The 22,707-nt window shown below is 50.8% G+C and overlaps 1 protein-coding gene across 2 annotated transcripts in view; it reads left to right on the forward strand.

Moving 5' to 3' along the window:
• Positions 1-22,707, forward strand: part of KCND3 (potassium voltage-gated channel subfamily D member 3) — a 209,544-nt gene that overhangs the window by 183,123 nt on the left and 3,714 nt on the right. For both annotated transcript variants that reach the window (XM_060624010.3, XM_060624011.3), the window contains exons 3-5: positions 15,524-15,686; positions 21,782-21,883; positions 22,216-22,305. In XM_060624010.3, coding sequence (XP_060479993.1) covers positions 15,524-15,686; positions 21,782-21,883; positions 22,216-22,305 — 355 coding nt within the window. The remainder of the gene's footprint in view (positions 1-15,523; positions 15,687-21,781; positions 21,884-22,215; positions 22,306-22,707) is intronic.

Raw genomic sequence — 22,707 nt, forward strand, 5'->3', positions numbered from 1 at the left:
CAGGCAGGGCCCCTGCTGTCATCGGCGACATGGGGAGACAGGGAAGGGGGTGAGGGCAGAGAGCAGACAGCCTGGTACGCACAGGGAGTGTCTGGGGTGTCACATCAAGAAGCAGCTCACCACAAGCAGAGGGTAAGACAGAGAGAGAGAGAGAGAGAGAGAGAGAGACAGTGGCTCTGAGACCCAGAAACTAATGATAGAGGGAAGAGACCAGGCTGCTGGCCCTTCCAGGCAGGTGTGGGAGGGCCCGGACATCTACTGAGAGTCCTGGGAGCGGCCCCCTCACCCTTTCCTCCTCCAGCCGCCTCCAGTGGGGTCAGGCAAGACAGAGTCCAGCCCACAGCTCATGTCCACCTCCCAGAGCCAGAGAAACACTTCAGGGGAGTGATAAAGGCTCAGCGAATGTAGGGAGCTAAATTAGACCAGACCCGGAAGCGCTGAGCCTGGGGCTGGCCGCGTGCAAGATGCCGAAGGATCCTTCTGGGTTTTCCCACAGCTCGGCAGAAACCTTAACTTGGCCGCAAGCCCCGGAGCAGGATTTTAAGTGCCTGAGATGAGGTTAGAGGTAATAGTTAAGTGTCTTGGGGGACCCAGGAATTTAATTCCACTACGGGCTCAAGGCTGAATTTCATCTAGCACCGCAACAGTGCCTGTGCTGGAGTAACACACAATTGAGAGCCCCCGTCTTCGCTACCATGACGTCAGGGTCATGAGGCACCTACTATGTGCCTCGCGCTGCACCAGGCCTGCTCTCATGCCACTGCTCACCTAGCGGGGAGCATGGCATTAATCCACAGTCGTGTAAATGCCGTGCTGCGGGCGCTGTGAGTGCGTAGGGACCATCCCCTGCAAGGAGATGTTGTTCCTGGTTTTACAACCGAGGGATCGCTCACAGGGCTAAGTCACCAGCCCAGAGTTGCACAGAGAGAGAAGCAAGTTTCCAACGCAAAGCCCATGTTCTTGGCGTGCCACTGCGTTCTCCCACGCCTGGGGCCTGCCAGGGAAGGGAGCACAGGTAGGTGTGAAACAGTGGCCTCCGGCATAGGCCAAATGCAATGGGCAGCCACGGCATGACTGAGCAGCTCCGAGGAGGGCTGTCCAGCTGGCAGAGGGACAGACACACTCTGTGACTCCCACGGCAGGACTAGGACTTACAGGTGCAAGTTGCAGGTAAACTGACAATGTGAGGCTCCCATCCATGACCCAGATTGTTTCGTGCAGAAGAATGACTAAGCTCTCAGTTAGAGCTGAGTTATGACTCGTTATAATAGTTACATAATTGTAACTAGTTATATATATGGATAACTAGAGTTTACATATAGATGGTAACTATAAACTATATATAGAACTAGTTATAACTAAGGTCACCTCACAGTTTATAAAGAGCTTTTACAGACGTGAGGTTCATAACAACCCTGAGAGGTAGCTCACTGAGATGCCATTTTTCAGATGAGCAAACTGAGGAAGCTCCTGATTGCCGGAGGTCTTAGCTGAGTAGGAAGAGCAAGGACTTAAGCAAGGGTCTGTCTGACTCCAAAGCCAGTGCAAGAGAGGTCCCTGGAGGGTGGGAAAAAGGTTGATAGGCCACCGGAGAGGATCCCATGCCACCTTGAGACTCTGAGACAATGGGGACGAAGAGCAGTTCTGATAAGGCCTAAAGGAAGAGGGAGAATAGCTCCTGGTTCCTAGGGTGTGGGGTGGGAGGAAGAGGAGGGAGAACGCCCACGATGAGGGAGGGAGGTATTAGTGCAGAGTAGAAGGGAGGGGGCCTCTGTCTGGTCAGCAGAGCCGTGTTACATAATGAGTGGGGACAACTGGTGGCCATATATAGGGTCCAGTGGCCACATCGCTTAGCCCCTTTAGCTGTTGTGGCCTGGGGCTAAGACTCTTCTCAGTCCTGGGGCACCTGGGTGGCTCAGTCGGTTGAGCGTCCAACTTCGGCTCAGGTCGTGATCTTGCAGTTGTTCAGTTCTAGCCCCATATCAGGCTCTCTGCTGTCAGCACAGAGGCTGCTTCTCTGATCCTCTGTCCCCCCCGCCCCCCCGCCCCTCCCCTGTTCGCATGCTGTCTCTCAAAAAAATAAAATAAAATAAATAAAATAAAATAAAATAGGGACACCTGGGTGGCTCAGTTAGTTAAGCTCGTGGGTTCGAGCCCGGTGTCAGTCTCTGAGCTGGCAGTGTGGAGCCTGCTTGGGATTCTCTCTCTTCCTCTTTCTCTGCCCCCCGCATTTGTGCTTCCTCTCTCTCTCTCTCTCTCTCTCTCTCTCTCTCCCTGTCAAAATAAATAAACTTAAAAAAAACCTTTTAAAAAATAAATGAAATACAGTAAGACTCCTCTCAGCCCCGCACCCTTGCGTCCTGCCCACTCCCCTCCTGCCTGTCACCTCCACCACCGTCTCGCTGGAGCGACACAAGAAAGTGATGTGTTAACAGAGGCAAGACCAGACCTTCAGAGAAAGTCCACATCCACAAGTACTTGGTCCACAAGTATTTGTGTGCTTTTCCACCTACTCACTCCAGCCTCTGCCCCAGCTGCCTGTCCCTCTGTGGACGGTCCCCTCACTGCTCTGTCCCCTTTAGTTGTGCCATCTGCTGTCTGACTCTGGCCACACCCCTACTTCTGCTCTACAGGCTTTGTGGGCCCTTCCCTCTTTCTCCCCAAATCCAGCCCACGCCTTCTGCAACAGGTGCTCGCTCTGGCACAGGCCAAAGGCTTGTCATGGCTTGTCTTGCTCCACTTCATAGTCGAGGCAGCTCATCCCTGTCTGAGAAATGCGTGCCAGCCCAGGGCGGCAGAAGGCCGAGGACCGCCCTGGGGAGAAGGGCTGTTGTGATGAACATATGGAGAAAGAGAAACAGATGGTGCAGGCCTGCGGGACAAGGCCTCTGAGGGACCACCGGGGTCTGACCAGACGCGTGTGCTGTTCCTCATGGCTCTTTCTTGTCAATCTCTACTCCCGAGAGTGTGGAGGGGACAAATGGGGACAGGTCTCCCGGGGGCTGAGGTCGGGGAGAACGACTGAACGAGGCCCAGTTTCCAGAAGGGCGTGCCTGTGGAGACTTGGGACTTGGGACATGCCAGTGGGCGGGGACTTGGGACATGCCAGTGTGACTCCCGGCCCGTGGATGCCCCAGGCAAGGGCACAACTGCCGTCTCCAGGTCCAGGGCTGGGTCTAGTCAGGACTCAATGGTCTTGCAGTCTCTGGGGCGCCAGCCCTTCGGCGTCTGCCTTCTGAAGGCCACGTGTCCTTGCAGACCACCCTTGGAGCAAGGCCCATTCAGAGCGCATTCAGAACAACTGAGTGGGTGTTTGGGAAGTGTCACCAGAAATAACGAAATCCCAATAATCATGTGAATATTTTGCCATTGATGGGAGACCAATAGTGAATATGGTTACATCTCCTCTCCTGGTTTTTACATGAAGGTGGCTGGCCAGCCAGGCGGCACTGTTCCTGTCTAGTTATAACATCGGTTCACTGTCTTGATTTTGCTGTCTTCTTGTCTTCTATATACTCTCATATGCCAGTGTGTCTTTCCTGGGAGCTGTGAGAGCAAAAAGATTGTGTCTGGGTAGGAAGCCAGCTTCGTTCAGCACTGTGACGTGATGGCCTCTTTTGGTGACATGGCTGTCTGCAGACAGCAACATGGCCTTCACTGCCTTCCTACCTGTCATGACCCAAATACACTCAGGTACAAGGGCTTTGGGACCAAGTGACCACATGAGAGTCCTCAAGGATTAGACTGGGAAGTAGAGGTCTGCTCTGGAGGCTGAACCCATGAAGGTTAACCTGTTGATTTAAGTCCTAATTAATTTTAGCATTTAATTTTTTCATGTCTGGAAACTCCATTTGGTTCTTTTTCAGATGTGCCTCATGATTTCTGATGGTGTTCTATTGCTAGCTCATCTTTGCAATTCCATCCTTTATTTTGGAAAAACATTCCATACGTAACTCTTTGTGTCTATTGATTTCAGAATCTGAAGTGCATGGGGGCGGGGCCCGTAAATCTATTGTTGGTTTCCTTCTGTTGACCGTCATTCATGGTTGCTTGCTTCTTTACGATTTGGTTTTTTTTTAAGCAAACCCATATTTACATGATCTTAATCTGTAGGAATCCTGAAGGCCTGGGTTAAGGATTTTTCCACTGGATAGGATTTAAATCTGATTTTCCCAGAAGCCAGGTAATGTGACCATTCTTGGGAGCACTTTTGCTCACCTATGGGGCCTGGCTTTACTTGAAGACTGAGAGAGTTCTTTTTTGCTGTTGGCCCAAAGTTCAGTTTCCAGTGACAGGTCACAGGTCACAGGTCATGTTGGCCCATGCCCTCGGAGTAATGGTGTTCCTCCCTCTGCTTACTACTCCCTCCTCCCAGCTGGGCTTCCCCGCTGTGGTTGGTTCCTTTTTACTGGGGGTAAAGTGGATTTCCCCTACTTCAAGTGAACCCAACAATGCATCCAAAAGTGTATTTGATTCAGGATTTAGACGTGTTGCAGCAGAAGGGCTCCCTGACAATCTGGTCTGCTAGAGTCAGCAGTTCCATTGCTAATCTGTTTATAGTTCACTCACAAATATCAACAAATAGTTGATAGTTCACTCAACAAATATCCCGAGTACACACCATGTGCCAGGCATGGTTCTAGGTACCAAGGATACAGCCTCTCCCCTCCTGGAGCTTGCGGTCTGATTCCAGAAGGAGCCAGCCTCAGGGGTCCACTCCAGTCCATGGAACACACACCAGAGCGGCCACTTTATCTCCCATTCACTCTGAACTATTTCGTCCCTACTGGGCATCATGCAACAGGCCAAGCACCCGTGGTGCAGAGATAGACAGCCCTGTGCTCGGACGGCACTTATCAAAACTCGGACGGGGGAAAAGGGAAAAGAGCCATTTCAGGGGGTTATATCACCACATAGAGGAGTATGTGTTCTGATGGAGATGGAAAGACAGACGAATGAGTGACACTCTGCTTGGGGGTTGGCAGGGCGGGGAGGGGGTGGAGATTTGCTGAAGGAGGTGACATTTGAACAGCATCCGGAAAGATGAGTAGTTGTTGCCTGGGAAGGAGAAAGAGAAAGAGACAGAGACAGAGACAGAGACAGAGAGAAGATCATTTCTAGCAGAGGGAAGGGTCTGGTTAAAGCCTTGCAGTCATGGAGGAGCCTGACACATGTGAGAGCTTGGCTGGAGATGTACACAGAGTTTGCCCGGCTCCCAAGCCCGGGTGCCACCCTGGGTTCCCTTCCTTCCAGCCTCACACCGGGTCAGTGACCAAGTCCAGCAGCTTCTGCTTGGACTTTGCAAGTCTCTACCCGCTCCTTCCCATCTCCGCCCACTGCTTTTGTTCAGGCCTTGCCATTTCCTGCCTGGACCGGTACAGCAGCCTCTTAACTGGTTGCCCTGCCTCTGCCTTCATCCCCTTCCAGTCTGTCTTCCACTCTGCTTTCAGGGTCCTCTTTCAAAGAGGAATATTTGGTCACATTACCCCCACACACACACACTTGCAATCCTTAGCCGGCTGGAGCCAGAGAAAGTTCAGAGTTCTTGGATTAACCCAGAAGGGCCTTCATGTGGCCAGTTCTCCAGCCTCGTCTCCCATCTGCCCCTTCCTCCAGCCAGTAATTTCTTATATCCCTTGGGCCAGCCCTACTGCTTCGAAACCAGCCTGTGCCGCCACCTCCGGGAGGTCCTCTGACCACCCCCACCCCCAGCCTGATTCAGAGCCCCCTCCTTCATGCTCACACAGGACCCTGTGCACATTCTTCTTGTAGCATCATGCCATTGAATCATCATCGTGATTGTTTGTCTGCCCTCCCTGAGATCGTAAGCTCAGGGGACATGTGGGCAGAGGCTGTCTATTTAGCTTTGCACCCCTGGGCACCTAGCAAAGTGAGGGACAGAGGGTAAACACCCAGCAGGTGTTTGATGAATCGATCCACCCGGAGGGTCAGGGGCGGAAACGTGTGGGCTCATGCAGCTTTGGGTGTGTGTGGAGTAAACAAAACAGGCAGGGCATTTCTCTGGGCCATCAGAAAGGCTCCGCCACCTGATTTCTGATCGTGGGGTCTTGGTTTCCTCATAGGTGCTATGGCCGGCCTGAGGCTGGTTGCCGGCAGCTCTCTGCCGCTCTGACATTCTGTGAGCCTGCAGATGTGTGACCTGTGGAGAGAGGATGCTTTGGAGCAGTGGTTCCCAAAGCCTGTTCCCCAGATGACCAACAGCAGTGTCACTTAGGAACGTGGTTAGAGTGCATATTCTCAGGGCACACTCCAGACCTACAGAATCAGAAATCTGAGTGAGGTCGGAGCCCGGCAATCTGTTTTAACAAGCCTTGCGGGTCATTCTAATGCACATGAAAGTTTGAGAAACAGTGGTTTAGAACAGCTCCGTCACCCGGCACAATTGCCGTGGAGGCGGGGGGGGGGAGCATGGAGACTATTGCCACAGACTCCCAGTGGCCAAGAACCCGCTGCTGTGACTGGCTGCGACCCTGCACCGCAGGCCAACCACACCAGTGGCCTGGAAGGATCAGGCATCCCCTTTCCCCAGGACTCTGTGCTGGCCGAACCCAGAAACATCTCCCTTCGCACTTCTCTCCTTTCCTGCAGTAGGACACAGAGAAAGAGGGGTGCTCTGAAGCCATGGGAGGCTGGCTTGGAACACTGGCTTGGCCATGCAGATGACCCTGCACGTGGTACTCAGCCTCCCTCAGCTTTAGTTTCCTCAAAAACGGAGCTAATAATACCTCGTATGGCTGTTAGGAAGATCAAATGGTGCATATTGATGCTAAATAAAAATAGATCGTTACTGAATTTTACAGTAATTGTTATTAGGTCCTCCTGCCCTGAGCCTCAGCTCTCCCCTCAGATGGCGTCTTCAGAGGAACCTCAAGGTTCCAAAATGCCAACCCATCCTTCTGGCTCCTGGCTCACCACGGGGGCCATTTTGCAGGTGAACCCAGGAGAGTACTTCCCTGCAGGGACATGACTAAAGTGGATTGGTTGTTTAGGGGGGATCGCGGGTGGGGGGAGAGGCATGCTGTAGGAAGGAAAAGTGACATAAGGCTTTCATTTGATTTCCCAAGTCCCACTCCTTGAGAATCAACAGCACAGGGCTAAAGTCCTTTGCAAGGGTATGGCTAGGCTGTTGCCCTGGAGGCAGTCACCTCTGAAGCTCCCTCTTGCTCTCTAACCAGACTTCTGCTCACCATGTTGGCTCCTCAGGGACCATGGCTTTAGGCTATAGGGACTTAGGAATTTCAGAGAGCTGGTTCTGCCACTGGCTAGCCAAGTGACCTTGGACATATTACTTCAGTAATATGTAATGCCTGATCTGTGCTTCAGTTTCCTTATCAGTGAAACGAGGACAATAATTGCATCTATTTCTTAGGGTTGCTGGAAGGAGCCAATGAGATCATGTGTTTGTAGTACCTCACATGATATAAGAGCTAGAAAAAATGGGGCGCCTGGGTGGCTCAGTTGGTTAAGCGTCCAACTTCAGCTCAGGTCATGATCTCGCGGTCCATGAGTTCAAGCCCCGCATTGGGCTCTGGGCTGACAGCTCAGAGCCTGGAGCCTGTTTCAGATTGTGTGTCTCCCTCTTTCTCTGACCCTCCCCTGTTCATGCTCTCTCTCTGTCTCAAAAATAAATAAACGTTAAAAAAAATTTTTTTTAAAAAAAGTTACAGCAGTCCTACTTCATGGGAGGGGATTTGACCCTGAAAAGAGGCTGACCGGATGTTTGTCAAGGGAATGAACTTATCAGCCAGGCTGGTGTTTTAGGACCCTCCAGGATAGACTACCATTGTCCTTTGCCCTGGACAAGGAGGTGACCACAGGGGTCTGAGTCCCTAGAACTTGCCATGGTGCCCAGCCTGCCCAGAGAAGGCCTCTCCCCACCCTGACCCCACCCACCGGGACAACCTCCAACCCCCATCTGCATCCCCAATACCAGGGGTCCAGGAGCAGAGGAGGAAACCAAGTTCAGGGGACTCCCGGTGGAGAAGGTGGGTGCAGAAGTAAGTGTGGCAGTGAGGGGGAGACAGCCCCCTTGCAGAAACTCAAGGACGTGTCTCCCTGACGGAGCTCCCAGCAGCTGGGTCCTGAATGGGCACTGTCTGGCCTCCAGTAAAGAACGGACGCCCAGCCAGATGCGCAGCCTTGCCCCTGCCCGAGACGCAGGCAGAATCAGACCAGGGAGCTCAGCTCACACTTATCTCTCAGCACCTGGAGGAGGAAGTGAAGACAGCAATTAATTGTACAAGGCGGGTGGTTTGTGCAGCTTAAGTTCAGATAAAAAGTTTAATTATCCCTAAACCCTAATACAAATTAATTAACCTTCCATATTAGGAGGGTAAGCGTCCCTGCTCTTGCCACAGCCCAGACATCACTGCGGATTACCGAGGATGTGACAGGAAAGAGAGGTGGACAGACAGGCGCTGAGTACCTGAGCTCCGCCTGCTCTGGGGCGGACGGCCACCTCACGTGCCACAGGTGAAGTCCTGGGTGAGCACCATAGTTCATCGTACCTGGGAGTCACTCCAGGAGGGACTTTCTCTTCCCTTCCTCTCCTCCACTCTCAGAGCCAGGCTGGGGAGTGGGGGAAGGGAGTCCTTATTTGCATGAAGAAGGAAGACAAAAGGAAATAAGGCTAAGGCCTTAAATTTTTTTTTCTAGGCCATGACATTTTCTCTTTTTCTTTCCTCACCCCTTTCTTTCCTCAAAATTCCACAAAGAAAATAGGCCATAGATGCCAGTAGCACTTAGAGAATCACTGTCCGCTCCTGCACCTCAGTGCTCCTGCCCAGGTGGGCTCCTGGGAGGCCGGGACAAAGGCCACTGCCCAGGACGATCCTTGCAGTCATGATTAGCTGCTATTTAACGAGTGTTTACTGTGTAGCAAGCATGTAGTCGTTGCAACAACATTGCCAGTATGTTTTATTCATTAACTCACACATTCCACCAACATTTATTAAAGTGTGAGCTGGGGAAGGAGCATGCTTGGATCTGCATTTTAAAAATGTGGCTCTTTGTGAATTTAAAAGGGAACAAAAGTGCAAGTGAGAAAGCTGGTTAGGAGGCTTTTGCTGACGTCCAGTCTAGAAGCAGCGGTGGTCTAGGCCCTGGATTTGTTTAATAAACATCAATAAAGTTCTTACTATGTGCCATTGAGCATTTTCCACATAGGACCTCGCTAATCCCCCGCAACAACCCCGTGAAGTGTAGGTACCACTGTGTTAGCAGTCCCAGGAGCTGTGGTCAAAGACACTAAGGGCTTTGCTCAAAGTCACCCAGCTGGCAAGTGGCAGAGCCAGGATTTGCCTCAGAGTCCACACGTTTAGCCGCTGCACAGGACCGCTGAGGCAGTAGAGACAGAGGAAGGGATGAGCTCCAGCTGACTCCCCGGAACCCTCCCCACCACCATCCTCGTCCACCTGCCTACTCCCCGGAGGAGCAAGAAGTGGAGAACAGAGCAGGGCAATGGAAACAGACCCACCTGGGGTTTAACCCAGACGGTTCGGCCACTTGAGGACCTTACACACGTCACTGTCCTCCCTGGACATGGGCTCCACATTCCTATGGAGGGTTAGCCCTACCTGATGGGGTTACTGAGAGACCCACGGGTGCAGGTAAAGTTCCCAGGGTAGGCTCCAGTACATGATTCCCATCCATCCTTCCGTTCTCCATCCCTTCTTCTTCAGACCAAACGTTCCTGGCCCCTTGATTGTTTTCCCTATGAGAAGAGTTCCAGACAAATGACCATCCTAACTCTGGATGTGATCTAGTTAATCAATGTCCTGTAGAATACATAGTGCCCAGAACTCCACACAGTGGCCTAGAAGTGGTTGGCCCCAAGGGGCAAGTCTGAACACCTACTCCCTCTTTCTGGACATTAGCTGTTTAGCAGCTGCATTATGCTGGTGGCTGTGTCAAAGTTAAATTTCCCTGGTGATTTTTAACACGGATGGCTTTCAAGCTGGTTTTTCCCATCAGCTATACAAGTCATTGATTATTTGAATCAAAATGCCAGTGTTGTCATTCATCTTTGTTAGAATTAATCTAGCTGGTTTCACCCATGATTACAACCTGTTAAAATCCTTTTGACTCCAAAAGACCTCAATTCATAGTAGCGCTGTCATTTAGAAATGTGAAGAGCTTGCTTTAAAATAACCAGCACTAGACAGAGAAAGGCAGATACTCTGTGATTTCGCTTAAGTGTCGATTCTAAAAAAGAAAACAAATGAACAACCAAAACACAATAGAAACAGCCTCATAGATAAAGGAAACAAACTGTTGATTACCGGAGTATCTAATGGATGAAATACGGGGGTAGATGAAGGGGATTAAGAAGTACGAACTTCTGGGGCGCATGGGTGTCTCTGTCAGTTAAGCATCTGACTCTTGATCTCAGCTGAGGTCATGATCTCACGGTTCATGAGTTCGAGCCCCGTGTGGGGCTCTGTGCTGACAGCACAGAGCCTGCTTGGAATTCTCTCTCCCTCTCTCTCTGCTCTTATCCCATTTGTGCTCCCTCTCTCTCTCTCTCTCAAAATAAATAAACTTAAAAAAAAAAAGAAGCACAAACTTCCATCTATGAAATAAATAAGTCACGGGATGTAATGCACAGTGTAGAGAATAGTCAATAAGGTTGTAATAACTTTGTACGGTGACAGATGGTAACTACACTTATCATGGGCATCATTGCGTGATGTATAAAAATATCGAATCTCTATGATGCATGCCTGAAGCGAATAGGATATTGTACGTCAGCCCTACTTCAATAAAGAAAATTAATTTAAAAATAATAATAACCAGGGGCACCTGGGTGGCTCCGTTGGTTGAGCGTCCAACTTCGGCTCAGGTGATGATCTCACAGTTTGTGGGTTCGAACCCTGCATTGGGTTCTGTGCTGACCGCTCGCTCAGAGCCTGGAGCCTGCTTCAGATTCTATGTCTCCTTCTCTCTCTGCCCCTCCCCTGCTCACGCTTTGTCTCACTCTGTTTCTCAAAAATAAATAAATGTAAAAAAAAAAATTTTTTTAATAAGAATAATCAGCAGTACCCTTATCAACACCATCATCATCATCATTATCATGGGATCCAAGTGGAAGAAGGTTAAAACAAAAACACTGATTTGTTGGGGTGCAAAGTCCAAAGGATTGAACAGTGAGGCCATAGGAATGGTGAAAGTGAAGCCGGTCCCCAGAATTAGGGCAGGAACTCAGTCTCCATCACACTCCCCTTTCCTCCTCTCGCCTCTACCTATGCGTCACCCTGCTCCCTCTCTGACTACAGCCTGGCTTCTTCCCGTGGCAGAAAGCAGCTCCAGGGTTTCACTTGTTGCAGCGTCAGCCTTGAAGAGATTGGCCTCATCTCAAAGGCAAATATCCGGGGAAGGGAGAAAGTCGCCGGTATCATTAGCCAGCCGGGGGAATGCACTTCACACCCACCGGGACGGCGAGCCGCAAAAGACAGTTACAAGTGGTGGTGAACATGTGGAGAAAGGGGAGCCCCAGTTTAGTGCTGCTGGGAATGCAAGGGTGCGGCCACTCCAGAAAACAGTTTGGCAGGCCCCCTCACTGTTAAACATGGAGTTACCACGTGACTCCTCAAAACTTGTGCGCGGACCTGCAGAACAGAATTTATTCATTTATTCATCGTAGCCTAGAAGTGGAAACAACCCGAAGGTCTACCCACTGATGAACGAAAAAGCAAAATGTGGGACATCCGTACAAGAGGATGTTTCTCGACAATAAAAAGGGATAAAGAAGTGACACCTGCTACAGCAAGGATAAACTGTGAAACCTTAGCACATCACGCTAAGTGAAGGAAGGCAGACAAGAAAGGCCATGTATTGTATGATTCCATCTCTATGAAATGTCCAAAATAAGGAAACCCATAGACACAGTAAGTGTCTAAAGTAGTTTAGGGGTTGCTTAGGGCTGAGGGGGGAGAGGTGTGGAATGGTCACCTACTACTATGGGTGTGAGGTTTGGGGCGGGGGTGATGAAAATGTTCTAAAATTAGACTCTGGGATGGCAGCGCAACTCCATACATACACTAAAACATATTGAATTGTATGATTTAAAATTTTTTTTTAATGTTTATTTATCTTTGAGAGAGAGAGAGCATGAGCAGGGGAGGGGCAGAGAGAGAAGGAGACACAGAATCCGAAGCAGGCTCCAAGCTCTGAGCTGTCAGCACAGACCCCGACACAGGGCTCAAACCCATGAACCATGAGATCAAGACCTGAGCTGAAGTTGGACGCTCAACCAACTGAGCCACCCAGGTGCCCCTGAATTGTATGATTTAAATGGATGAATCATATGATATATAAGTTATATGTTAATAAGGCTATTAAAAAAAAATGAATCCAGGAAAGGAGCTCATTGGCCCAGCTTGAGTCAGATGCCTCCTTCCAAACTTGTTAACTGCGCCTAGTGGCAGCAGGGGTGTAGGGGAAGGTTTGTAAGAATACGGCAGCTCCTCTGGACGGAGGTTCTGTCATAACAATGGCGGGGGGGGGGGCACAGTTCCTAAATGGGTAGGCTATTAACAGACAAAACAATAGGTGCCCACCGCACTGGCTATTTATAAAGAATTTACATTTACCCAGAGACAACATTAAGTGCTTCTTCTGAATTATCTGATTAATTATTACAACAAGCCTGTAAGTTAGATATATAAAACCTCTTTTATATTGGTAGAGGCTCCGCTTAAATAACTTTCCCAAGGTCACTTAACCAGTAAGTAATGTGGGGCTGGGGATCAACCTGGGACCTGTCTCCAGTCTCCTCTCTCAATCATTAGGCCATGCTGCCTCCCTCTGGCTTTATATAAGTTGTTGAAACATTCTGGAACACACCACTGGAGACCTGGCTTTAGATTCATTCTTTATTTCATTGACTTATTTACCCTTTCACTAAAGGAGACCCTTGTAACACGAAAGCCATGAACTTCCCTTGCTGGCATAGGACAATCTTTGGGGAAGGGTCAGAAGACTGGAGGTGTTTGTTCAACCCCTCCCAACCACACTGCTATCCACACCCGTTCCTCCAGCTTGTCAAGGGTACGAAGAACTGGGACGAGAGCACACGTTGCTAAAATCACGACCCGGCGGCCTCCTGATTCGCCAGCCAGTTAACCCTCTCAAAACAAGAAATAAGGTTAATTTGGCAAGTTACGTGCTTAGTGAGCAATACAGCTAATTTTCCAAGCGTCCGCAAGCTGTCCACTTAATATCTGCTCTCAAATTCTGCCAGCAGTTTCGCGGCAGAATTGATGGATGCCAAGCCTGTTGGTCTGTGGTTTCTCGGACTTCCTTGCCTCCTCTTCAGAAATATCAACACAGCTGTTTTTGGCCTCCAGTCTCTTGGTATTTCTGTGCGGCGCCATGGTTTCTCGACCGTCATGGGCCGTGTTCTGCAACTCCATCTAAACATCCCTCCTGTCTCCCGGGGTGCGATCCAGGTGCACCTGTGATGTGCCTCCACTGAAGACAGCTGGGCCCTCGCCTGCTCTCCCCTCCCCTGCCTCAAGCTCCTCATCCTTCTTCCCCACATTTGTCCCGGCCTTTCTAAGAGGAAGCCTGGTCTCCTGGGTGGGAAAGGCAGGGAGCGCATGGGAGCTTGGTTCTGTCATCTGTTACCAGTGGACCATCTGCGCCAGCAGCAGGCAGAAAGCTCTGCTCCTTGTTCTCTCTTCCAGTGGATAAAACCACCTTTCTGTGTCCTGAGCATTTTTCAGCACCTCAGTCACCCGAAAATGTAGCCTTTCTGACGCTGTGCTTCCATACTCCTGCCATGCTTCATTTCCACCCACGGTCATGAGCTCGATGTGCACCTCTCCGTCACAGGCCGGAAAGCCCCAGTAACATGATTGGCCTTTACGGACAACCCCCTTTTCTTCATCGTTGGGATTATTTGAACGTGGGACAATCAGCTGTGCTTTTAGAGTTTCCCAGCAACAGAGACCACAGAGGCAGCTTGAGGCAGGGCAAAGGGCAAAACACTGAAGGAGAAGGAAGGAAGGAGAAGGAAGTGCCTTCTCCAAAGAGGAACCTAATTCAGAGGGTTGAGGGGCTTCCGTGAGGTCACGTATTCATTCACCAAATGTGTGTCAATGGCTGGCATCGCCTCCCAAAAGCCCCTGGGTGCTTAGGAGATGAGGACCTCACACTTCTGAAACTGTTCACCCTATCCCCTTCCACATCCTCTCTGCATCCTCCGGACACCTGGGTCCCCTCAGGACAGGTGACTTTGAGCCCCACAATTTTGATGGCATCAATTCCTGGTCACCTTCCAAACACGGAGAGGGCAGGGGAGCGGGGAGATGGTGTCGTTGGCTTTGGCCAAAGGAGACATCAGAGCTCTTCGCTTAATAAGGCCTTTAATTTATCTCAATAAAGAAGAGGCTACACACTTAACCACTGTGGAGAGTACCTTATTGATTGGAGGAGAGAGGCTCTGGCCTGCCTGCCTGGGGATGCGCGGGAGCCAGGCCAAGCCTGTCCCTGGGGGCAGCCACCAGGGTGTGAAGTACTTATGAGAGCTCCTCTGAGCTCTGAGAGACACCAGCACTGTCCCAAAGTGGCTCTGCGGCTTCCGGGGCTGGGTTTTGGAGCTCACGGTTGCCCTCCAAGACAGTGTGGTTGGTGGGAAAGAGACAAAAGCCATAGGAGTGGGTTTTAATCCCAGCCGTCCCCAAACGTGGGCAGTCCATCTGCCAGTGAGCCTGACTTCCTGTATCTGCACAATGGGGCCAAGGACTCCAAGCTCACAGGGTTCGCGGAGCTCATGTGGGGTAAGTGTGCAGGAGTGCTTTGTGCGTGGTGAATCTCCACGAGGAGAGGGCGGTTTTCTTACGTGTTATTTTGATGGACATACGTGAGATGGTGCTGCTTTCCTTCCTAATACTCACCCATGGCTGCTGGCTGCATTTGGGACAAAATCCATACTCCGTGTGGTGGCCTCCACTTCCTTTTGTACAACCACCCTCCACACCCGCCCCACCACCCGCGGGTCTGTAATCATTCCCGCAGCAGGCCACGCTCCCTCTTGCCTCAGGGCCTCTGACTTTCTGTTCCCTCTGCCTGGCACACTCTTCCCCAAGTGTGTCCCCTGACCGGGATCCTTTACCTCCAGATCTCAAGCTGAAATGTCAGCTCCTCAGAGAGGCCTTTCCTGACCACGCTCTCCGTACCTGGAACAGCACCTGTCTCTATTCTCCTCCTAGAAATAAAGACAAGTCAGTGTTTTTATGTGTTCACTCACTTGTTCATGGTCTTCTGCTTGTAGGTTGTTGGCTCTGGGAACACAGGGATCTTGTCTTTGTTCAGTGCCAGGTCATAGCCGGCACATAGTAGGCACTTTAAACAATTGTTGAATGAATGGATGGGTGGGTGGGTGGATGGATGGATGGATGGATGGATGCATAGGTGAGTGATGGGCAGGGATGTCTGGCTTATTTCCCAAGTGACCCCTCTTCCTCACACCTGTTTCTCTCTGTCTCTGTCTCTCTCTCAGATATGGAGATATGGTGCCCAAGACAATTGCAGGGAAGATTTTTGGCTCCATCTGCTCCCTGAGTGGTGTTCTGGTCATTGCCCTGCCGGTTCCTGTGATTGTTTCCAACTTCAGCCGGATTTACCACCAGAATCAGAGAGCCGATAAACGCAGGGCACAAAAGGTAAGCCTCGGCCCTGGGAGGCTGGGAGACAGCACCAGACAGGGGCCTGGCCCTCTGCTTTGTGCCGCTATCACAGTCAGGTCGCCAGGCCTGGACTGCCCGGGCGGATCCCAGCACAGACGGCCCCTGGCTTTGGAAGGTAAGGCAGCTTTGTGTCCCTCCCTACCTACCAGTGTCCTGCGTTCCAGCTGCCAAGTGCAACAGACCCTCATTTATCCATAAGCTGATGATCTCCCTCCTGGATGCTCCACGCAGTTTCCTTGAGCCCCGGTTTCCCCTTCAAGACCTCAGCCACCAACACTCAGCAGTGCCTGGGCCCCTCCCTCTCCCTGCCAGGAGCTTACTGGGGAACATCATTGTTTTCCAATACCCTATGACAACCTATACAAAACATCCGGACAAAACATAAATGTGCTGAGAAGAGAATGAATACTCAGGAAGGGGAACATCCTGAAGCCACTGAGCTCCAGAACAAACGGCACAACGGACGTGGGTCACCTCAGGGTGTTTAGGGTTAAGGCGCAGAGGTGCAGCTGAAGACCGGGAGGACCACTGCCCTGAGAAAAGTGTTGGCGGTGTCCAGAACACCGCGTGAGAAGGCAGGGCAGGTGTGTGCCCTCCTTCACTCACAGAGGAAGGGAAAGGTCTGACAGCTTTAGTGCACTTTTAGGGCATCCGGCTAGTGAATTGCCAGATTCCTATCAGGAAAGGGGAGGACCAAGGGGGGGGGGGGGTTGTTCATTTCTCTTCTGACCTGGGCTGAAATAGGGTACCCCTTAATCTCCAGGGCGTACGGTCAGAGCCTCTCTGGGTACAGTGGACAGGGGAGACCTTGTTGAAAGAGTCATTTACGGAGGCCTGAGATTTCGTGTCCTTATTTTACTCTTCCTTCTCCTTTTTCCTTCCTTCCTTCCCCCTTCTTTCCTCCCTCCCTCCCTTCCTTCCTTTTCCTTCCTTCCTTCCTTCCTTCCTTCCTTCCTTCCCCTTTCCTCCTCCTTCCTCCCTTCCTTCCTTCCTTCCTTCCTTCCTTCCTTCCCCCTTCCTCCTCCTTCCTCCCTCCCCCCCTCCCTTCCTCCTTCCTTCCTCCCTTCCTTCCTCCCTTCCTTCCTTCCTTCCTTCCTTCCTTCCTTCTTCCTTTCTCTCTTTCCACAAACATTTTCACACCTACTGTGTGTCAGGCCCTATGCTGCATGCAGCTGGGTAGTTTTCTCACCCCCTGATCCCTGCTACTGGCCTTCCACCAAGCAGGGCTTCCTTGACATATCAGAAAAATCCAGAATTTCAGAACATATCTGTGTATGCTGACTGAAACGAAGTCACAGAGTTCATGAAAGTTCTGAAATGTATGGTAATTTACGTATAAAAATACTTAATATATATTATGCAACTATATCATGAATCCAGTTGGCTCCCACTTCTAACAGATCCCCTTGTGTGTGCCCTTGTGGTCACCCCCTCCGCCTGTGCTGAGGTGCCTTTTGACTTATCTTGACCTGGGTCTGTAATGTTGCCAGCCTGCCTTAGGTTCATCTTCTGGCTCCGTGCTGTCCCCTCCATCCTCTCCAACACCCATTTCCTACCTTTTTGCCCAGGGTCCAAGCTTTCCCACCCCCACCCCCTGCAAGCCGTCCCAGAAATAGAAGTCTTATCTTGTTCCCTGTTCAAGTCAGCTGGCAAATGTGAACAATATCTAAATTCATTATGCTGTCCTAAAGAAAGGGCTACAGGAAAACTAGGATCTGCCTTCCAAACCAAGGAGCCTGAGGCCTTGAAGAGCCGGGGGTCCTATAGCAAACCCCCCACCCACCCAGGAGCTAGGCTGAAAGAGGTGTTTGGTCTAGTGGGTGAGGGTCCAAGAAATCCCCAGCTCACACACTAGCCTCCTGCTGTGTCCACTCAGACTGGGCTTTAGGCCGTTCCTGTGGCTCCCTTGCCCTCTGTGCCCTCTGTGTCCTCTGTCCCTCAGAGCATCACATCCCCTGCCATTTTGCCCCTGCCAAGAACAGAACAGTGGTCCTTTCCCGTGGAACTTTAAAAAGCCCACCCCATACAGAAGGAATCAGCCTTGGCCTATCCCTCCCTCTGGCTGCTAAAGATGATACTCCCTCCCTTCTGCCTCCTTCCCCACCCTCTTCTCTCTCCCTCTGAAATCAGAGTAAATATTTACAGTGTTTTCACCTTGCCCGGATACTGTCTCTCCTCAAGGTTGCTCAACTGTCTCTTTCACCTTGGGCTTCTTCTGAGAGGCAAAAAAAAAAAAAAAAAAAAAAAAAAAAAAGAATACAAGAATACCGCCTGCTTCCAGCACTAAGTCTGTCACCATGAGACAAGGAAGGCAGGTACAGAGGATGTAGTGACAGTGGAGAGATAGGACAGGCAGGAGGTCATGGAAGCTGAGAATTCTCAGCCCAGACCACATACTCAGGAGCTAGACAGCCCTGAGGGTTAGCTCCAGTCCACCTGCCTCAGGTGTAAAGGAAATGCTTAAAAAGTTATCATCTTTTCCTGTCACAATTGGTTTGCTTGAGATTGTTACTAAAATGGCTCCGTGACCATTTGCTTCAGAGACTAGGTTCTCGAAGCCACGTGAATTGGAGACCAAGTAAGGAGGTCTAGCAGCGAAGAGAGGGGAGCATGTAGAATGGGAGGGTTTTTTCAGTGGAGATTTGTATTGAGATAATTATAGATTCACATGTAGTTATAAGATTATCACAATCAGGGTATGGATGTTGATACAATCCACCAATCCTATTCAGACTTCCCCAGTTTTACTTGTACTTATTGTGAGTATGTAAGTGTGTGTGTGTGTGTGTGTGTGTGTGTGTGTGTGTGTGAAGTTTGATACAGTTTCATCACCCATGCAGGTTCATGCACCCGTCACCTCGGTCAAGGTGCTGAATGGCTCCGACCTATAAGGACTCCTCCCAGCCTACCTCTACCCTGTCCCTAACCCCTGGCAACCATTTATCTGTCCTCCATCTACATGTTTTCCTTTCAAAAACGTTACATAAATGGAGGTAACCATTTGGGAGATTGGTAACCGTTGGGAGATCGGCTTTCTTTTCACCTCACGTAATTCCTGGAGACTCATCCAAGTGGTGTGTGTCAATAGTCCATTCCTTTTTCTTGTTGGGCAGTATCCCATGGCATGGATGTATCCCACGACATGGGATTATAAGAACCACGTTTTTGGCTATTATAAAGTACTGCGAACATTCATGAACAGGTTTTTGTGTGGACGTAAGCTTTAATTTCTCTGGGATGAGTGCTTGGGAGTACAGTTGGCCGTGTTTTTGTGTGGCTTTTCCGTGCCTCCCTCTTTTTCCTTCTTCTGCCTCTCCCAGGGCAAGAGATGTCCATACTCATGGCCCAGTAGCATCTGCCAGCCAGCTAGGAAGTGCTTCCTGGGGACTGACAGATTCTTGGGCACAGATGCATCTGGAACCATACCCAGAGGGACAGCATCTTCCTTCCAGACCTCTCCTTCAACCCTGGAATCTCCATCCCTGTTGAAATTGCAACTTCCTGGGCTTTGCTAATCTGGTTTAGAAACTTGCTGGCAGGAGTTGAAATTGAGGGAAGGAGGAGGGGGATGTTATGGAGGCAGCATTTGACCTGAAGGTTGGAAGACACTCCAGCCCCACTGCCTGGCCCTGGAGAAGTTACTTCCCCTCGTACCCTCAATTTTCTTGTCTTTAACGTAGCCTAGGTGATGCCCACATTCTCTTTTAACCTCTCACGTTGTGCTCATGACCAGGGGAGGAGAGAGAAGCTGACCAGTCCGCACAAGGATGAGCCCACCACAAGGGCCTTACTGATGGATTTCTGACCAGCTGTGAGGGATCTTCTTCCTTCCTGGGTCTTCACCAGCCTTGCTTGAGCTCCTGCTCAGCTCACAGCTCTGTGTTAGACGCTGAAGATAAAAATACCCATAGGCCAGACTCGGGCTCTCAGGAGCTCAAAGTCAAATGAGAAATCCTCACCAAATTTCATGTGCTGGGTATGGTTCTGCAAATACATTGCAAACCTCTTTATCCTGTGTGGGAAATGATTAAACAGCGTTGTGCATTTGATATGACAATCTGTTGCTCTAATAGAGCCCAGGGTAAGATAAGATTAAAAGAAGTGCCACAAAGGAGAACAGGAGAATCTTTCATCTCTAGAAAGTAATGAAGACAGACCCCGGAAACGGGAAAGGTCTGGCTCTAAGTGGTGCAATCAAATTATAGAAGGCAATAATGAGCTTGACACAAGCGGATTTCCATATGCAGCTCTCAATACCCAGTCCTCACCCAAGGCAATAACAGCTGCATCCTCAAATGGTGGGCAACATGCTTGAACGTAGACATCTTAGCCGAGGGGAGGGCTGGCGCGGGCTCCCCAGGGAGGAGACCTGGAGCTGGGATGAAAGTTCTTTGCTCAGAAGAAGAGGACTGACAGGGCTTACTCACCATCCTTTCTTGGCTGGATTCCCCTTTCCATTCTCTCCATCCAGAGAAGCCCTCTTCCTCAGATTCCCAGGTAGATCTTCCAGGCCCAGGTCCTGGTCTCGTGCCCATATTTAGAAGCCAGGAAAGGGAGTTGAGCTGTCCCCACAGGGACACGTAGGCCACAGGAAACAAGAGATACAGTGTGTCCTTTGTGCTCCTATTGACAGCCTGGATCTGACTCCCTAGCATCTTTTGAGCATGTGAACCAGCCAAGCAGGACACTTGGACGGGACACTCCCCCGTGCTGGGGAGAGAGTGACGAGAAATGGAAATTGCCACGATTTTCCAAGGACTCTGGTCCTGCCCAGTGTCCATGCCGAAGTTACAGGGGACTTCCGCAGAGGCAGGAGGAGGGACCCCTCTGCCCCAGGATGGGTCTGTGAGTCCGTGGGCTCTGCTCCCAGTGTCAAGGACCTGGAGCCGGCTCTGGATCTCCAGGAACCCGGACTCTCGCTGCATTTTCTTAAACCAGCAGGAAGCCCTCTACCCTTCCTTTCTCCCTCTTCTCCCAAAGACTCTTCCCTTTCAGCCTCCCTCTGTGGTTGTGCTGCAGTCATGGTGACACTGATTATGGTCATTAAGAAGGAAAAGAGCAGCAGCATGTTCAGTGTGTCCAGCCTCCCGGGCCTCTGCAAGCAAGACAGATGCACTTGCATTGAGATACTGGCCCTGAAGGCATCTGCTGAAGGCACCAGGCTGGAGCTGGGGAGATTTTCAGTTGTCCTAGTTAAAGCCAGAGTGGCATATGAAAATGTGCTCCACCCCCCCCCCCATCATACACACACCGGCCCCCATGTCACAGGCACCTGCTCTCATTCGCACAGACACGCGTGACAAAAATATAAATGTATTGGCACATCCATGCATGAATCCACTCCCCAAAACCGAAATGCAACTTTAAGTACGCTTATTAATTTAAAAATTCCTAGGCATTGGGTACATATCAGTGAACAAAACAAAAACTCCTGTCCTCAAGGAGTTTACATTCTGGGGGACAGTTGCAAAATAAACATAGAAACCAATTACTACCTTAGTAATAAGTGCTAAGGGAAAAAATAGAAAGAAGGGAAGATGTTAAGAAGTGGTGAAGGGCACATATGCACACTCCTTGCTTTCCTCATAATTAACTGATCCTTGGGCACCTGCTGGATGCGGGGAACCACACTGGACCCTAGGGGACAATCGGGAGAGCTGTAACGTATGCTCCTTTATACCGCTGGCAGTCTAGTTAGAGATGAGACATACTCTAATGTGATACTGAGTAGATAAAGGTCATAAAGCTTTTGGAAGGAGGGAGGACTTTGATGAGTGGTATTTCTCCTGCCGGGATTCCATCAGGGCTCTCCACCAGAGAGACGAGTGGAAACCCCCAGGAACTCTGACCAGAACCAAGCTGCACTAAGTGGGTACACAGAGTCTCAGACCCGGTCCCAGGATCTATAAACAGAGATCCGTGCGGCTGGGAAGAAGCCACTTCCTCCCCTTCATCAGACCTCATCTGGGATCGCAGCCGTGCAGGGGCAGCCCGCCGCCTCTGGCTTTTCCTCCCAGGCTTGTTGTCTCATTTCTCAGTCTCGCTCACTCTTTTTTCTCTGCCGATTGCAGAAGGCTCGCCTGGCCAGGATCCGCGTGGCCAAAACGGGCAGCTCCAATGCCTACCTGCACAGCAAGCGCAACGGACTCCTCAATGAGGCACTGGAGCTGATGGTAGGTGCCGGCGGGACCCGGGCTGGGGAGATGGGCTTGCTTTCTCTTCCCAGGGGCACCACCACCCCAAAGCCCCAACACGAACCCTAAGGAAGACATGTTTCCAGGGAGCAGCCCCGTCCACAGACCTCTCCCATAGGATTATCACCACTACCCCTAACCCAGCTGTAGACCAAGGGCCACCAGCCCGAAAGCTAGCATGTTCTATGGTGACCCTGAAATTTGGTTCATCCCGATTTTTCTGGTGCTCTCCCACCTCCTGTGAAGAAGTGAAGAGATGGAGACGGGAAGAGTCACCAGCTTCATCCTTAGCCTTTTGTTTTTCTTCCTAGGGCACCCCAGAGGAGGAGCACATGGGCAAGACCACTTCACTCATCGAGAGCCAGCACCACCACCTGCTGCACTGCCTGGAGAAAACCACTGTGAGTCCCAGCCCAATGCGCTTCTTCTCACCCCTGACCCCTGACTCTTTTCTGAGGGCCAGAACTCACAGAGAACTCTGTGCGCATGGCCTCGCTCTGGGCCCAGGCTTCAGAAGTCGGAGTCGCCTTTAGATCCAAAAAGTAGCAATGGGTTCTCTGTTAACCCTCAGGGGGAAAACCCCAGTGAGTGGGGCACAGTCACCCGGGTGGGAGGCCATCTCTGTCCTGCAGCAGTGCAGGAGGTCGGTCTTCCCACCCTCAGCCTTTCTGCAGACCCCTACATAGTCCCCATAGCCCACTTTGTGATCACTGAGAGCTAAGGGCTCCGCCTCTCCGTTTCTCAGTTCCGAAGGCCATCACTCTTCAAAACTAAGGCTGAATTAATCCTAGATTGTTACAGAA

This window comes from Panthera onca, chromosome C1 (genome assembly GCF_046562875.1).
Source record: "Panthera onca isolate mPanOnc1 chromosome C1, mPanOnc1 haplotype 2, whole genome shotgun sequence".
NCBI lineage: Eukaryota > Metazoa > Chordata > Mammalia > Carnivora > Felidae > Panthera > Panthera onca.